At 39.8% G+C, this 17,599-nt stretch overlaps 1 protein-coding gene across 2 annotated transcripts in view; it reads right to left on the bottom strand.

The window, feature by feature from the left end:
* Positions 1-17,599, bottom strand: part of CDHR1 (cadherin related family member 1) — a 68,422-nt gene that overhangs the window by 7,832 nt on the left and 42,991 nt on the right. For both annotated transcript variants that reach the window (XM_020796830.3, XM_072995071.2), the window contains exons 12-15: positions 14,558-14,710; positions 10,103-10,267; positions 7,749-7,816; positions 1,912-2,140 (exon numbers count right to left, since the gene is read on the bottom strand). In XM_020796830.3, coding sequence (XP_020652489.3) covers positions 1,912-2,140; positions 7,749-7,816; positions 10,103-10,267; positions 14,558-14,710 — 615 coding nt within the window. The remainder of the gene's footprint in view (positions 1-1,911; positions 2,141-7,748; positions 7,817-10,102; positions 10,268-14,557; positions 14,711-17,599) is intronic.

Raw genomic sequence — 17,599 nt, forward strand, 5'->3', positions numbered from 1 at the left:
TAGTGTAGGGCTCAGGGCAGTTCCCAAATGATAACAGAGAGGGTAAACACAGGAAATTATAACATTAAAAAACCAGTTAAACATACAGTAGAACAATATTAAAAGACTGGTAATTTAATTAAAAAACACACTTACACACAGACACACACATAAGAAAGACAGCACAAATATATAGCATTCTGCAGTAGAAATCTGTTGTCCAGTTCAGTTGTCCTACAAAGGAAGGTCTTTGCCTGCCACCTGTAGGGCCAACCTGGCCTCTTGAGGGAGAACATTCCTAAAATAGCACCTGTGATATGCATGCTTTGTTGTTGTTTAGTCGTTAAGTCATGTCCGAATTGGGGGGATGCTAAATAACTCAGTGGTTTAGGAATCTGGCTGCAGAGCCAGAGGCTGGAATTCCCCATTGTGCCTCCTTGACTGGGGCTGGACCTGATGGTCCAGAGGGCCCTTTCCATCTCTGCAATTCTAAGTTTCGTCGTCGTTTAGTCGTGTCCGACTCTTCATAACCCCATGGACCAGAGCATGCCAGGCCCTCCTGTCTTCCACTGCCTCCCAGAGCTTGGTCAAATTCATGTTGGTAGCTTCGATGACACTGTCCAGCCACCTCATCCTCTGTCATCCCCTTCTCCTCTTGCCTTCACACTTTCCCAACATCAGGGTCTTTTCCAGGGAGTCTTCTCTTCTCATGACAAGGCCAAAGTATTGGAGCCTCAGCTTCAGGATCTGTCGTTCCAGTGAGCACTCAGGGTTGATTTCCTTTAGAATGGATAGGTTTGTTCTCCTTGCAGTCCAGGGGACTCTCAAGAGTCTTCTCCAGCACCACAATTCAAAAGCATAGATTCTTCACATTCAGATAATGGTTCCAGGCTTTTATTAGCATTACTGAGCCATTCCAATAGTTTTGAGGTTCCCTCTCTCTTCCCTGCTACAGTTTTGTATTGCATCGCTCTGCCCTTCCTCCACAAAGATTGACTCTTTTTGTCCCCCCCCCCAATTATATTGGACCTTCTTTTTCTCCTTCCCCTTCCCACATGGAGTGCTTGGTGTTTTCCATAGGCATTTCTCAGAGGTACCTCCATAGGAATGACTTATTTCAGAGAAAGTTTGCTTGTTTGCTTATTTAGTATCATTTGTAGGTTGCCTTTCAATGAGGAGAATCAAAGTGCCTTGCAATGTTAAAACATGCAAAATTAGAAACGGAATAAATGACAACTTGAAAAAAAATTAAACTGTAATATTAAAAATGTGTTCAATGATTAAAAAGGTTTTAAAGGTTTAAAAACAAAGTTAGCTAAAAACCAGCATGCAGAACTCAGGTATAATAATTAAAAGCATACCTTGAGAGATGGGTCTTCAGCTGTTATCAGAAGGATAAAAGGGAGAGAGCTAGACTGCGGTCCTGAGGGGCAGCATTCCAAAACCTGGGAGCAGCCAGAAAACGTTCTTTCCCGTGTCCCATTAAACATTCCTGTGGTGGCAATGGGACTGAGAGGAGGACCTGCTCTAAAGATCTTAGGGCTTGGACGTCTCATATGGAGAGATACGGTCCTTCAGATGGACTGTACCCAAACCTTATAGGGCTTGAAAATTATGGGATACCCTCTGAGCGCCATTAAAAATGGTGCTAAATCTGAATTCTGCTCCTGGCCATGAAGAAGGATCCACTTTACTCATTCACATAGATTGCGATTTGTTTCTTGATCCTCCCCCCCCCCATTTACCAAATGGCAGATAGTGTTTAAATCCACAGCTTCAAGAGTTTATACTTCTTGTTGGAAATGTATGCTGATTACTTGGCATTTTAATCTTTTATCAGGAAATACCACAACACAAGGCAGCAGCCCGCATCACACACATCGTTACATAGAATCATACCTATACACATAAACACCATGTTGCATGACTGACCTCCACTTTTACTGGGGATCCAATAATCATGGTTTTTTCCTGGATGTTCTCGTTGAACTCCGGGGAGTGGTCATTGACATCAAGGACAGTGATAAAGACTTCAGCTAAACTGTACTTCCCCTCTGTATCTTCTGCTTTCACATAGAAGTTGTACTTGGAGTTAACCTCTGCATCTAATGTAGCCCATGGCTGAGTGTAAATAATCCCAGTGGATGGGTGGATCAGGAAACTGGAAAACAAAGCATTCATTCAATTTACTATACTGGCTCTCTAGCAAATTATTATGCTGGGCAGTGTACAACAAATTGAATACATATCTTTGATAATACAAACACCATCCAACAGAGGAAGGATTATATTTATTACTTTCAGGGGACTGTCCAGAACACGGGACAGTTTTTCAGCCCAAAGGTACCTCTCATAGAACAATTATACCTCTTCAACTGCTATGCTGACTGTAGTCCTTTTTTTTTTTTTTTTTTTGGACTTATATACCACCCCATAGCGCTACAAGCAATCTCCGGGCGGTTTACAATTTAATTATGCAGGCTACACATTGCCCCCCCAGTAAGCTGGGTACTCATTTTACCAACCTCAGAAGGATAGAAGGCTGAGTCAACCTTGAGCCGGCTACCTGGGATTTGAACCCCAGGTCGTGAGCACAGTTTTAGCTGCAGTACAGCGTTTTAACCACTGCGCCATGAGGCTCTATTTGAACACTTGAGATGTCTTTGTCAACTGATCTATTTAGAAATCCTGTTAGCTATTTCTTTAGAAAATATTCAAAAGAACATAAGGAAAAAAATAGAATAATTAATGCAACACATCAGCTCAAAGCAAGATTAATACCCAAATCATTAATATATGCATTTTATATTCAAGCTCATCTTAGCAATCCAGGTTTTTGCCTGCTTTATGCTCTCTTAGTTCCAACTTCAGTAAAAGAAGGTGTGCAGAACAAGGCTACAGCTGTTGATCCATGTGGAAGGCAAATTACATACAAGAGAATGTGTTTCCTAAGATATTCAGGGTCTACTGTATAAACACGTCAAATACAAATACTAACAAACAGAATCTCAATCAGAGCACAGAAGCTAAACCTAAAATATATATCCAATATTGATGCTTCAAAACTGAAATGTACTGTATGTTATCTATGCCCATTGTTGGCACAACTAGGTCTCTTTGGAATTAGGGATGGGAGAATCAAGAAACTGGAAATTAAAGAACAGGTTTATCTTTTTTTGTGTGTAGATGCTGCTTTCAAGAGATAATTCACTATTTTCTTTGTCTCCATATTTTGCATTTTGCATGCTTTTCGTTGTTGATGATTTGTCACTGGAAGGTAAATAGATTGGCTTATTTTGTAAATCTGATTTCCAAGATGGAGAAATTCCATTGCAAAAGGAAAAATTGTTTTATCGAAGAGAATACACATTCCTTTTATCCTCTGACATGCCCCTCAGTTTGTAACACCTGAGCGAATTGGCTACAATTTGCAGAGGTTTGCAGCCACCTCCATGTGTGCATGAGCTCCAGCTGTTTTGGCTGATGATGACATCTGGATGGGACCATTTATCTGACAAGAAAGCCTATTAACTCATTAAATGAAAGTTCATGATTCATCTTCCCTAAGGAAGGTATTTTGTAGAAGAGGGGGTATCATCATGAAGCTTCCCTGAGCTGAGTAATTCTCTCTGTAAACCAATTTAGAAATCTTTACAAACATTTGCAAAATTATTCCGAAATGTGTGCGTGTTTTACTTGGCTGCAATGATCTCTCAAATGTCCACAGCAATTATAAATACTATGTGAATCAGCCTGTGCTCCACTTCTTGGACGAACAGTTAGCTAGAGTATGCTAAAATTCTTCAAAATCAGTTTTACTTAAATGGATGCCAACAAGATGTATCACATACCACGCCCGCATCACTATGAAAAATCTTATTTGTCTATAGTCTGACTGCCCATCAAAATAAGCATTTGCAGCCCTTCATCTCAACGTCAAGAATGGCCTTAAATTAATAGCTGCAATAGTCATTACAGAAAAATTCAGCTCTCATGCAACACCTACATCTTTTAGATGTAACGCTAATCATTATACCAGTGCTTTAGAACTTCTCTGACAATCAGTAAAATAAAATGGGGATAGGAGGGGAAATGTATGGTCTATGAGCATTTCACATTTTGTATTTTTAATCCCTTTCACTCATATTCATTCCTAAACATATTCATATTGGCTATGCTATGGATCTTCCTCAAAATACAATCTCTGTTGAATGAAGAGAAAACTACATATTTATGCAGTTTGCAAAAACAGTGCACTGAGTCATGCCTCAAATAAAGCAGGTTTGAGATCTTCGGAATGCTGACAAGTGAATTTCATGCAACATTGGGCCATTTTTGATTCCACTTAGAAAAAGAAAGGTGAGAAGGTTGTACTTACTTTTATTTTATTTAATTTATTTTCTAGCTTTTACCCTGCCCATCTAGATTAAACGAATCTACTCTGGGCGGCTTACAGTCCGAATATGAGACAAAATTAAGGCAAACAAACAATAGAGAACTAAGAATTGGAAGAGGGGAAGGCCTGCCTGAAGAACCAAGTCTTCAGCTTGTTCTAAAAAACTCCCAGCGAGAGTGCCAGGTGAATCTCAAGGGGCAAGATGTTCCAAAGGTGAGGGGCCACTGCCGAGAAGGCCCAGTTTCTAGTTCTCTCCTTCTAGGCCTCTCTCGGGGTCAAGCCCCTCAAATGCCCTGCCTGGCTAAATTGAGTGGTACGAGTAGAGCTAGGTGGGAGCAGGCGCTCTGTCAGGTATTGAGGTGATAAATTGTTTGGGCGTAATACCTTGAAGTCAATGCGGAAAGAAATGGGCAACCAGTGTAAGGCCACCTATCTCTTTCGCAAACAGCTAGAAACATATTTTGTCTTACAACTACTTGCTGATGCGCGCGTGTTTCTCTGTTTTTAATCTTACTCTTAGTTATGGTGTTTTATTATTGCACTTGCATACCCAGCTTGATTTGAAAGCAATTTTCTTCAGGAAGGTTTTAGATTACAACCTACCAAGTTTATTTCTACTGACTACAGCCCTAGCAGAGACAATATCTTTTTATCCCAGGTCAGGTGCTAATCAAGCTCCCAATGTCAAGGTTTTTACTTTGTGAATTTGAGCATTATGATAATTCATGGTTTGTTGTCTGCAGTCTATTTCCCTCTAACCTCATGGCTAACAATGCCTCCCCTGTCCAAAATTCACATAAGACTCATGGTTGTTTTTTCTGCAACAGACTAAAATATCTAGAGCTCTGGACAAAGAAAGATGAGTAGGCTTGTTACACTAGGGAACACTCACAACAATGATAATAACCACTATCTCCTAACGAAAAATGTGGCAAGGAGAATTTATACACCCTAACCTTGCCTGAAGAGTCTCCTCCAGCACCACAATTCAAAAGCATCAATTTTTTGGCAGTAACCTTCTTTGTGGTTCAGCTCTCACTTCCATACATCGCTACTGGAAAAACCATAGTCAAAGCTATTGTTTTTCCAGTAGCGATGTATGGAAATGTACTGCCTGAAGTACATTTGAGTGTAGTTTTCTATAGAAAGGTAATTAACAAATATAATAACAATCACAACTTCCTAATGTACAGTGCCCCATGAGCAGAATTTAAAACCTTAACATCATCTCTTTGGGCATTAAAAAACCAGAATAAATATTCAAAGTAATTAAAAATCTAATTATTATTCTCATTCCTTTGAAACCCCTTGATAAGCATTACAATTACAATTATGGATCAGTTATTTGTGCTCAGCTTTTTGTAAATACCAGACCCAAATAGTCCAAAGGTTATACTGTATTATGAAGCCCTGTGAATGTTTCTGGTGGTGCACAAATGTCTTCAGCTTCTCAAGCATACTGGAAGAGACCGTTAATCCCACTAGGAGACCAAGATTAACTCTAGGGCCACACGCTCCTCAGCCCTGATCTAAACTATAATAAATTTTCTTTAAGTGCTTATTTTAAACTTTTCACCGCCTAGTGACATAGATATGGATTGTATGCCAACACAGGAAAGTTAAGGCTCATCATGGAATACAGCAATTAAGACTGTCTCTGCTCTCGAGCTGCCATTTTGTGATATACTTATACTTACAGTGGGGTCTTGACTTGAGAACTTAATCCATATTGGAAGGTGGTTCTCAAGTCAAAAAGTCTGTAGGTCAAGTCTCCATTGACCTACAGTGCATTGAAAACCGATTAATCCCATAACAGGCAGTTTTTGTTCCATTTTGTTTTTTTTCTGGTCTGTAAGTCAAATCTCAGTCTGCAAGTCAAACCTAAATTTTCGTGGCCAGAGAAGTCTGTAACTCAAAAAGTCTGTAAGTCAAGCCGTCTGTAAGTCAAGGGTCCACTGTATTATACCTATAATTTTATACTTATATTTCTTCTTCTTCTTCTTCTTCTTCTTCTTCTTCTTCTTCTTCTTCTTCTTCTTCTTCTTCTTCTCATTATTATTATTATTAATATTAATATTAATTAATTAATTATTAAACACTGGGCACAGTCAAAATTATAAAAACATTGACTGGTATTATATAACAGATACAAGTTTTAACCAAAAACTTAAGCATCTGTTAAATATTGGCACAGTATGTATGCTGTTCCTAATATTGCCATTTTTTGTAGCTCTGATGGTGTGAAGTCTGAGATTTGCAACTGATTATAGTAATGTGTGAAATTTCTTGATATTGTTCTTAAAGCCCTATTATGAGGAGGAGGAGGAGGAGGAGGATCATAATCATCATCATCATCAGTAGTAGTAGAGTAGTAGTAGTAATATTAGTATTACTATTCCTCTTCTTTGTTCCTTTTGCCATACACATATGACATGCCATGGCTGGAAACAGAGAACTTGATTTACTTAAAATCACACAGGAAGCCCAAGTCAGCACTGACGGAAGACAGGCTTGACTTCCTGACTTTCCATCAAGGCTGGCCTGAAACATTTTGCTGCCCAAGGCTGCTGCATCAAATGATCCAAAAAGATAATTTCAGCATTTCTTTTGATACTAAAGGGTATATCCCAGGAATCACATTTATATACCTAAAAGTATGCAATTGCCATCCCTCTTCTTTCATCATTTTATTTGATTTATTTGTTTAAAACATTTCAATCTTGAGCCTCCACAACTGTTGAAAGGCACCTCCCAAGAGAATCATAAAAAGAAATGAATTTGAAGTAGCAGTGGAATGCCTGTACTACCTTCATCCTTCTCAGAAGTGAACCTTTTCTCAGTTCCATGGGGCTTACCCCTATTCCAGGTAAGCGGGTGTAGAACTGCACCCTAAAACTGTGAACATTAAAAGACAAAACAGCAACACCCTTTTCATACATCATTACTGGATTTGTACAGGAAGGGAGAAGCGGACAGATTCACTTTGAATTTAGCTTATTAATTAAGAATTGCATGCCATCAAGTCAACTCTAACTTAATAGCAACTTTTTCCAGGGTTTCCAAGGCACAGCGTGCTCAGAAATATTTCATGATTCCATTCTTCTGGAGGTGCTGTGGGAGTATACAGCTTGTCCAAGGCTACATAGGCTGGCTCTTCACCTGGGATGCATGGTGGGGAACTGAACTCCTGGCCTCTCCCTTTGCAGCCTGTTACTTAACTCACTGAGCTGTCCAGCCCACTTACTTTGCTTAAAAGAGAACACTGTTGGCAAGAAACAGCCTACAGTCAGTTCATTACCCAACAGCACTAAAATTGTTCAAATATTTTCTTTAAACATTCTTTAAACAAATTAGAAATCTATTTTAAACTTACAGATCTGCTCCTGTTCCGTATATAGAGTATTTCATTTCACCCCAAAGGCCCGAGTCTGGGTCTGTCGCCTTAAAAAATGAAATGGAAAAGTTTTTAATTGATTGAAAACAAAAGCAAGCCAAACTTCTATAGCATGCAAAACAGGTAATATGGAGAATGGAACTACAGTTCACATGTGTGTTTGCAATAATATGGAGGTAGCCCCACTTCCTAAGGAAAGCAGCTGTGGAATGAAATTTGGAGCATGGACCAGAATGAAAAATGTTCCTTAATACTTTCCCTTAATGCCACATCTCTACTCCAAAATGCTACCAGCCAGTCCCCTACCCAGGCCTGTTTGGAGATGCATAGAAGCATAGGGACGTAGTGGCGCTGTGGGCTAAACCGCAGACGCCTGTGCTGCAGGGTCAGAAGACCAGCAGTCGTAAGATCGAATCCACGCAACGGAGTGAGCTTCCGTCACTTTGTCCCAGCTCCTCGCCAACCTAGCAGTTCAAAAGCATGTAAATGCGAGGAGATAAATAGGTACCATCTCGGTGGGAAGGTAAAATGGCGTTCCCTAGTCGCCCTGGCCACGTGACAACGGAAACTGTCTTCGGACAGGCACTGGCTCTATGGCTTGAAAAGCGGGATGAGCGCCGCCCCCTAGAGTCGGACACAACTGGACTAAAAATGTCAAGGGGAACCTTTACCTTTACCTTTACTTAGAAGCACCTTGGTGTCTTATGAGGATACCCTTTGGGGACAGGAGACTTGTCTCCATGCATTTGCCTCCATTTCAAAAACGCTGAGAATTGTGACTTTGGATTTTTGTTAGATAAGCTTAAGGAATAGGGGCCCATGACTATTAATTTAGACTCAAGTTGAAATAGCATGGAAAGAAAAAGAGGAAGCATTTCTCAAATTTTCCGAATTAGCAGCATATCCTTGTGGGAACACTGGGGGGCTCTCTTTAGCTGAGATAGAGGCGATTATGATGCTTGAGACTATAAAAGATGGAAATGCTTCTCATTCCACCGATAATTTCTAGTACTCGGAAAATGCCTAAACATTATGGGGACTGAGAATGTAGAAAATATAGGGGATGAGTGAAAATCTAACATTTTGCTTTTTGCCATACATTTGCATCAGCTTACATTAGATGGGGGAAAATACCAGAAAATTTTTCAAGGGCATATTTGCAGCAAAAACCTTGTCCTCACTTGATATTAGCTGAACTGACTTCTTCCGGGTAATTCTGGAAGTTATAGTGTGGTGAAATAATAAGATTTCATAATTAATAATTATGCGCTCTCACATCAATGTTGACTTCTGTCAGCCCTCCGAGACTAGGTACAAATAACTTTGAGGCAATTTACTGGTCCCTCCTTCTTGTGGCACTCTGGAGCTGTGCAGCTTGCCCAAGGGTGCACCATTGGCAGGGTGGGTAATCCCATCATCCACAGACATTCAGGGTGATCTCAGCTGCCTCCTCCTCCCCCCACTCCTGGTAGGCATAGTGGGAATTTGAACTCTCAGCCTCCAGTTCTGTAAGCAGCTGCCACAATCCACTGGACTATACTCGCTGTGAGGCTTTATGTTATTGTTATTATTAGTAGTAGTAGTAGTAATAGTAGTAGAGTTCTGTCATTCTTTGCAGCTGTAAAACTCATGATGACACTAGTTTGGAATCTACAGTGTGAAAATGCTCTTGGTCATTTTCTCTTACTCTCTGCCTGCATTTCCTAGGGCCCAGCTAGAGTGCTGGCATGCAACCCAAGGTGGTAGGATGACTTATACAACTAAACTGTCATACTGCATACGCTATGCAATCAGGCTTTACCCCTAAAAGACTTTCCAATGTAAAGCAATTGTGCGTGCTCTATTGTAGAGAAAGTGCCTATTATCTTCTCTTTCCTGGGATGATATTTTTTATGTTTCAGAGCGTGACGCAAATTTCAAAATTCACTAGCCAACTCAGTTTTATGCAGAAGTACCCCACAGTTCTGTCTGAGTGGTACTTAGCACATCATAATTTCAGAACCACAAGATATAGTACAGTGGTTCAGCAAACCAATTTCTGCTTGCCATGGAAAGTTCCAGAATGTATTGTTTCATGGATAGTGACAGGCTTTGATGACTGCAAAGGTAATTTTTAACATTTGCTTCAGTTTGATTTTTTTGTACTTAGATTCATCAAGGCTTTTGCTCCCAGTGTTTGAATGTCCAGTGTTTTGAAGTTCTTTTAAGATATCAGTGCGAGTGGATGCAAAAAATAATCTTGGCCATAATTAGGAATACTGAAAGAACAAATGGAAATTAGAAAGTCAGTTAATGAAATAGAGCATGAATTTATTGGAATGAACAAATCTTACTGTTACAGCCACTACATTGGAGCCACCAGGGGAATTTTCTGGAATCCTTGCAATGTAGTAATCAGAGGAAAACTTTGGAACATTATCATTGGTATCCAGGAGATGAATCACAACATCAGCTGTCGAACTAAACTTCTCAGGTGTGTTAACTTCTATTGCCAGAAGCTATGGAGGCAATCAAAGAACTGTCATTGTAAAAAGCATATGAGATTATAACATATTTTATAAGAAAGAATAAGATAATAAGAATCTTATTCTTCAACATAAGGAAGAATAAGGAAGAATACGATTGTAACATATTTTTATAAGGAAGAGGAAAAAGAAGAATCAGTAAAGCCTCAAAAGAGTTTCAGTTTCAAAGGGTTTGTACAGTTGCTAAATACTAAAAAGTTAATCTTCAACTGCCTGCTAAAATCTGTGCAGAAACTGTGTTGTTGGGCACATATTAACAAGAATAATTATTTTAAGGTCCAGAAACTTTATTTAAAACAAAACAAAAGAAAGCAATAGAAATTGATTCTCAGAAAGTCAAGGCCTCATTGCCCCTTTTTTGTGCTTATCCATCTCAGAATTGGCAGTACCCATATACCTCTCCACTGCTAACTGCCTCTCCATCGTTGCTGCTTTCGATCACGTCCATTTTGCTCCCACCTATTAGTTTTTCAAAAACTGAATCTGAAAACTCAAGGGCTCACCCCTATTCCAGCCTTTAAATAATATGAGGAGCTCTAATCAGATGGTAATCATAAATCACTAGAGGGAGATGGTTACATCATTCTGTTCAATAAGAATAGTCAAACATCAGGAACAGACATAAAATAAAGGTCATTTAAAATTAATTGTGTATAATCTATAGTTCTCATATGGAAAATACAGACCAGCCGTCCTACATGTGTGACATAGCTAACTTTATTAGTAGTATTAAGTTGTAGTTTAAATGTTTCATTAGAAAAAATATGCTCCCAACAGGCTGTGAGGATTTTGCTACTTGCATTCCTTAAATGGGGAGTCTATGCCTGATTTTATTTCTCTCAACAGATCTGGAATATAGAAAGTAGCTGTAGATTTTGTAGCAAAGCCCTCTGGAGTTTATCTTCAATCACTTGCAAATAATAATAGTAACAACAGTTTTGCCCAAAACAAAATGTACAATCTCATAGGGAAAAAGAACGCACTCTTTTATCTTTTAATTGGAAACATAGAATAATGGAGTTGAAAGGGATCTATGAGGGGGACGTGGTGGCGCTGCGGGCTAAACCGCAGAAGCCTGTGCTGCAGGGTCAGAAAACCAAGCAGTTGTAAGATCGAATCCACACGACGGAGTGAGCTCCCGTTGCTTGTCCCAGCTCCCGCCAACCTAGTGGTTCAAAAGCTTGCAAATGCAAGTAGATCAATAGGGACCACTTCGGTGGGAAGGTAACAGCATTCCGTCTCTAAGTCGCACTGGCCATGTGACCATGGAAACTGTCTATGGACAAACGCTGGCTCTATGGCTTGGAAACAGGGATGAGCACTGCCCCCTAGAGTCGAACATGACTGGACAAAAATTGTCAAGGGGAACCTTTACCTTTACTATGAGGCCATTGAATCCAATCCCCTGCTTGGTGGAGGAATACAAATCAAAGGATATCGGTTGTCCAGTTTTTTTTCTTGAAAGCTTCCAGCATTCGAGCACTCACCACCTCTCAAGGTAATTGGTTCCATTGCCATACTGCTCTAACAGGAAGTTTTCCTGATATTCAACCAAAATCTGGCTTCCTGTAACCTGAGCTCATAATATTATGTATCCTGCACTCTGGGATGATTGAGAACAGATCCTGCCCCTCCTCTGTATGACAATCTTTCAAATATTTGAAAAGTTCTATCATAACTCCCATCAGTCTTCTTTTCTCAGAACTAAATATGCCTGTACTTTCAATTTTTCCTCACAGGGCTTGGTCTCTAAGCCCCTGATCATCCTTGTTGCCCTCCTCTGAACTTGCTCCAGTTTGCTGGTATCTTTCTTAAAATGTGGTGTCCAGAACTGGACACAGTACTCAGTATGAGGCCTAACCAGTGCCAAAGAGAGGGGAACTAGTACTTTACAGGATTTGGAGACTTAATGCAGTGTAAAATAGCATTAGCCTTTTTTGCAGCCACATCACACGGTTGGCTCATATTCAGCTTGTGATCTGGCCTCCTGTCCATTTGCTATAAGTTTCCTTCTTTTTCCTCAGGACCTCTCTGAGCTTTTTATGAAGCAACATTGGGTTTTTTGGGGGTGTGTGTGTTTTTTTTTTTTCTGTCTTCCACCCCTTTTTTCTTGTTGGAATTGTTTGTAGTTGTTCCTTTAACTACTTCCTTTGGTGTTTATACCAGCACTGTTAATCATGCTGTATTAGTATTCATGAGATGACAGCATGTAATTTTATAGCATGCATATTTGGGCAATACTTCATAACCTTCTGTGAATCTTCTAGTTTTAGTAGGGATAATTCTATGTTGCATTTCAGTTGCTCTTGCTAAATTAAAACCCGGGGCATTCAGTAAACAAAGGTCATGACAGGGTTAAAAAAGAAGGGTAATCAAATCCAGGCTTTCCCACTAGATAGAAATAGCCACACTTCACCCCCCATAGATTAACCTATATAAACTAGACGTGTGCCAAAAGCAGAGCAGGTCACAAAAATATCTAACCCAATAAAACATCTGCAAAATAGGTATGTTCAAACTAGATACTGGAATTGTCACCTTTTAGGACTGCACCTGTAAGCATCCCTTAGCCAGCATGGCCAGTTTTCATAATAGCAGGGGATTTTGAGAACTTCAGTAAAAAAATTAAAAATAAATAAATTTCCATGCTCTTACTCAAATGACTATAAGCAAGGAGCACACTATGGTTGCCATAACTACGTGTTGGTAGCAGCAACTGTTCCCAGTCTTGGGTCTATGAAGTCACAATACCTCCAGAGGCCTTTGCTTGAGAAAGATACCATTTCCCCAACAATAAGACCTAGCATGAAAATAATCCCTAAGTATGATTTTTCGGGATGCTCGTACAGTGGTGCCTTGCATAGCGATCGCTCTATATAGCGATGAAATCGCTTTGCGATGGACTTTTTGCCATCGCAAAAGTGATCACTTTGCGATGGTCTCTCTGGGGAAATTTCGCTTTGCAATGATCGCAGGGAAGCGATCATCGCAAAGCCTTCATTTCCGGCCAGCTGATCGGTGGTTTCAAAATGGCCACCGGGTAAACAAAATGGCTGCTGCTGTGTTTCCTCGCTTAAGAGGCACAAAAAATGGCCACCCCTATGGAGGATCTTCACTTAAAGGTGAGTTTTTAGCCCATAGGAACGCATTAATCGCATTTTAATGCGTTTCTATGGGCTTTTTATTTTCGCTTAGTGATTTTATCGCTTGGCAGCGATTTTTTCTGCATGGATTAACATCGCTAAGCGAGGCACCACTGTAATATAAGCCTTACCCGCAAAATAAGCCCCAGTTAAATGAAACCCCACCCTCTACCATTGTGCAGCAACCAGAAGAAGATGACATGACTGAATTTGAATAAACGTAGATTTTTGTACATGAAAAAAAATGCATTTTTGGATCAAAAATTAATAGAATTCCCTATCTTATTTAGGGTAGACATGGTAGGAGCATCCAGATGTTGTTGGACTACACGTCTCATGAGCCACCATCAGTATATAGTAAATGGTGAGAGATGAGAGGAGTTTTAGCTTAACAGTATCTGGCAGAGGCTCACATATTCTCCATTCCTATAGTTTAAGGTTTAGTGGGACATGTAGCTGATATAGGAAAACACCCTTTGGGACCAATGCCTCACATAAGTATATTGCACTTGATTAACTCAAATGCAAGCACAAATGGGTGAGAGTGATACAGTCTTGAGGGCTTGTCCTACGACAAGTCATTTGTGCATGTGGGAGAATGGAAGGGCACACTGTTGGGGATATGCTGAAAGCTTTGGCAGGGTGGACAACAGAACCATAGCCAAAATGGAAGAAACCTTTCCTTCTAACTTCTCATCTTTCATCTGTGATTTGTGCCTTCGTGGAGACAGCATTAGGAGAATTAATTTGGAAGCATACATTTATAAGCACTCCCATTTACCTCTGCTTCAGTTACATGGAAATTTAGCAGGCCTCCTTTGGTTCAGCTCTAGGGCCTGGCTCTGGAGAGGCCCTCAAGCTCATGTTGTCTTACTTCTTGAGCCAGGAGGTCCCTAGTTCAACAAGGCTACATGTTGGTAGTGGCAACTGTTCCCAGTCTTGGCTCCATTTAAGTCACAATACCTCCAGAGCCCTGTCTGTGTGATTTCCCGCTCAAAGGTTGTGATTCTGAGTTTCCACCAGTGGCTTATGGGGCTGAAACCATCTGAAAACAAAAAACGTTTCCCCCTCCCCTGTTTATATAATTTCTAAGAAATATGGGCTGAAGCAGTTACAATACCTTGAAGGTGAAGACTTGGAACTTTTCATAATCTATGGCTGCCGAGTTTTCTACTATGATTGTGACTTGTGCTTCATTTAGGACAGTCTGAGGGACAACGCGGAAAATACCACCAGGCCCAATGAGGCGAAGGTTGAACTTGGCATTTGCTCCCTGTGAAAAAAACAGTTTGGGGGGGGAAGGAAGGAGAGTTTTATTTTATGATACCGTTTAATAATATTGCTGCATTGCTTCAGTTGGATACAAGCATTTCAGGACAGAGGTGAGATAAATATACTATGAAAGGAAAAAGCATAGCTCCACCTCCGCTACCACTGTATTTCACTTTGTGTGAAGAATTATTATATGAAAAAGCGAGCCTGCGTAAAAGCTTCATGAGATCCAGAACACTGAGGGCCAAACTGTGCATTACATGTAGCCCATCATTAGAACTCAAAATCTCTTCTTGTTCCAAGACAAGTGATTCAGGCAGAGCTTTGTAATCAAGCAGTCGTACTGTAGTTGGAAACTGGGATTGTGTTTCCTTCTTTCAAAGACCAGTCATGAAACAAAGCAACCTAATTTGCAAACTAGAAGGGGACATTCTCAGCACTTCAAGAACTACCTCCTCTAATATGGGACTACCTCTAGCATATAGTTTTTTACTTTAAAAAAATCAGGGTTTCTGTTCAGATAGAGAGGCTGCCCACATAAAGGAGACAATCCTCTCCAGATTTTTGATCTTGGGATGAAGAAAATGACTTTAAAAGGGTTAGAACTAGCCTGCTCCCTTTCATAAAGTGCTCACATTAACCCTTTCCTGAATGATTAAGTTTGTACTGATGTGTACAATTGTATGTGTGCTGTGCAATGTACTGATGTGAAAGAGGACCTCTTTTTACACTCCCTCAATCACATTGTTAATGGACAAAGAAGAGTGGAGTTATACGGTCTGTCCCCAGCTTAGGTGGGTCTGTGACCCCAGCTCTGTGCATGGGGAGGAATGTGAGGATGGGGGCTTATCTGCAAGACAACTGAAAATATTCTCAGAATATGGAATTCTGCTGTGAAAATGGTTCCCAATGGCACATGTGACCTGTTCTCACACTCGGTACAATGTCCAGAAATTAGGGGATAGCAGCTGTGACCCCACTTCCCTCCACATGTGGAAAGGAGTATGAAAAGGGGGGAGTAGAAGGACTGTTTATCACCTTCTGTTCCTCAGCTGTTGGTGGAGCAAGTATTAAGGAGCTTTCTTAAGTAATCCTCCCAGCTCACAAGAGATGTGCAGCTTTTGTAAAAATAGATTTGGCAGGTTGCCACTTCACCTAGTTACAATGGAAGAACACCTACTCTCCACTAATGGAAAATAATCTGGAACGTAGATGTGGGGCTCAATGTTCAGAATGAAGTACAGTACTCATTTAAAAATAGACCATTTAAGGTAGAAAAATGCCTCTGTATTCCTTGACCAGGAATGTAGTTAAATATTATGCTATACACATGCCATCTGGGTCCCTGCTAGGGTTGGGGACTTGAGTGAATCATAGATCTCTTTGAAATATTGCTGCAGGAATTAACATGGAATTTATCATGATATGAGCTGGCTGGATAGCTCAGTGGTTTGGGTATCTGACTGTGGTGCCAAAGGTTGCGAGTTTGATTCCTCACTGTGCCTCCTGTGAGTAGAGCCAGCCTGTTTAGCCTTGAGCAAGCTGCACAGTCCAAGAGTGCCTCCAGAAAAAGGGAACAGTAAACTATTTCTGAATATTCTCTATCTGGAAAACCTTGAAAAGGATCACTATAAGTCACAATGGACTTGATAACACATTATTATCATTATCACAATACATTCCAAAAATGTAGGTGCTTCCAGAAAGAAGGCTGCAACTATTCATGGTTAAAAGGCACTATGCAGCTATGCTCTATATTATTATTATTATTATTATTATTATTATTATTATTATTATTATTATTATTATTATTATTATTATTATTATTATTATTATTATTATTATTATTATTATTATTATTATTATTATTATTATTATTATTATTATTATTATTGTTATTGTTGTTGTTGTTGTTGTTGTTGTTGTTGTTGTGGTTGTGGTTGTGGTTGTGGTTGTGGTTGTGGTTGTGGTTGTGGTTGTGGTTGTGGTTGTGGTTGTGGTTGTGGTTGTGGTTGTTGTTGTTGTTGTTGTTGTTGTTATTGTTATTGTTATTGTTATTGTTGGGCTTTTCAAGTATGAGGAAAAAAGATGGAAACAATAAGGAAGGGGTGCAAAGTGAAGACAAAGTGTCTTGCTTTCCCATAAACCTGTATAAATGAGGCAGCATGACTACACAGTAAAAGCTTGATCTGAAAGCACTCTATGGATAAAAGAATACAAATACCAGAGTCATAAAGACCAGTATTATCTTCTTTGTCTTAGCTAGAGAGCAGACCTATTGAATCAGCGACTGTAAGTCAACACTTATGTAAATTCCATTGAATTAATGGTCCATTCTAAGTTGGAACACACAATACACTACAGGCCAAAATGATTTACCATTCTGATAATCTTTTCTGTCAGAGAGAGACACACAGGAGCATTTCTGTGAATATCAACAAAGACAGAGTGGCTCCTTAAAGACTAACAAGCTTTATCTGGTGTAAATTTGCTTATACCAAATAAAAGATATTAATCTTTACGGTCATACAGAGTATTTGTTGCTTTTGCTACATCAGACAAGCATAACTATCTCCCTGAAAAATTTAGATGCCTTATTTCACTATAGAATTAGTTTCCTACCTACTTTTGATTGGACAACATGCCTCTTAATGGAAACTTAATTTCACAGAATAGACAAGACAGTTCAACAGACAGATTGCGAATACAGGACATTTCCTTATACCAAATCAGACCACAGATCCATAGACTTAGAATTATTACTAATGACTCCAGAGTTGTAAATAGGTTTTCTAGCTAAATGTGAGGCCCTGCAATGTTCCACCACTGTGCTGTCAAACATGCATGCAGGAACATAAGAAAGAGAAGGAGGAAGGAGAAGAAATCAAGC

The sequence above is a fragment of the Pogona vitticeps genome, chromosome 3 (genome assembly GCF_051106095.1).
Source record: "Pogona vitticeps strain Pit_001003342236 chromosome 3, PviZW2.1, whole genome shotgun sequence".
NCBI lineage: Eukaryota > Metazoa > Chordata > Lepidosauria > Squamata > Agamidae > Pogona > Pogona vitticeps.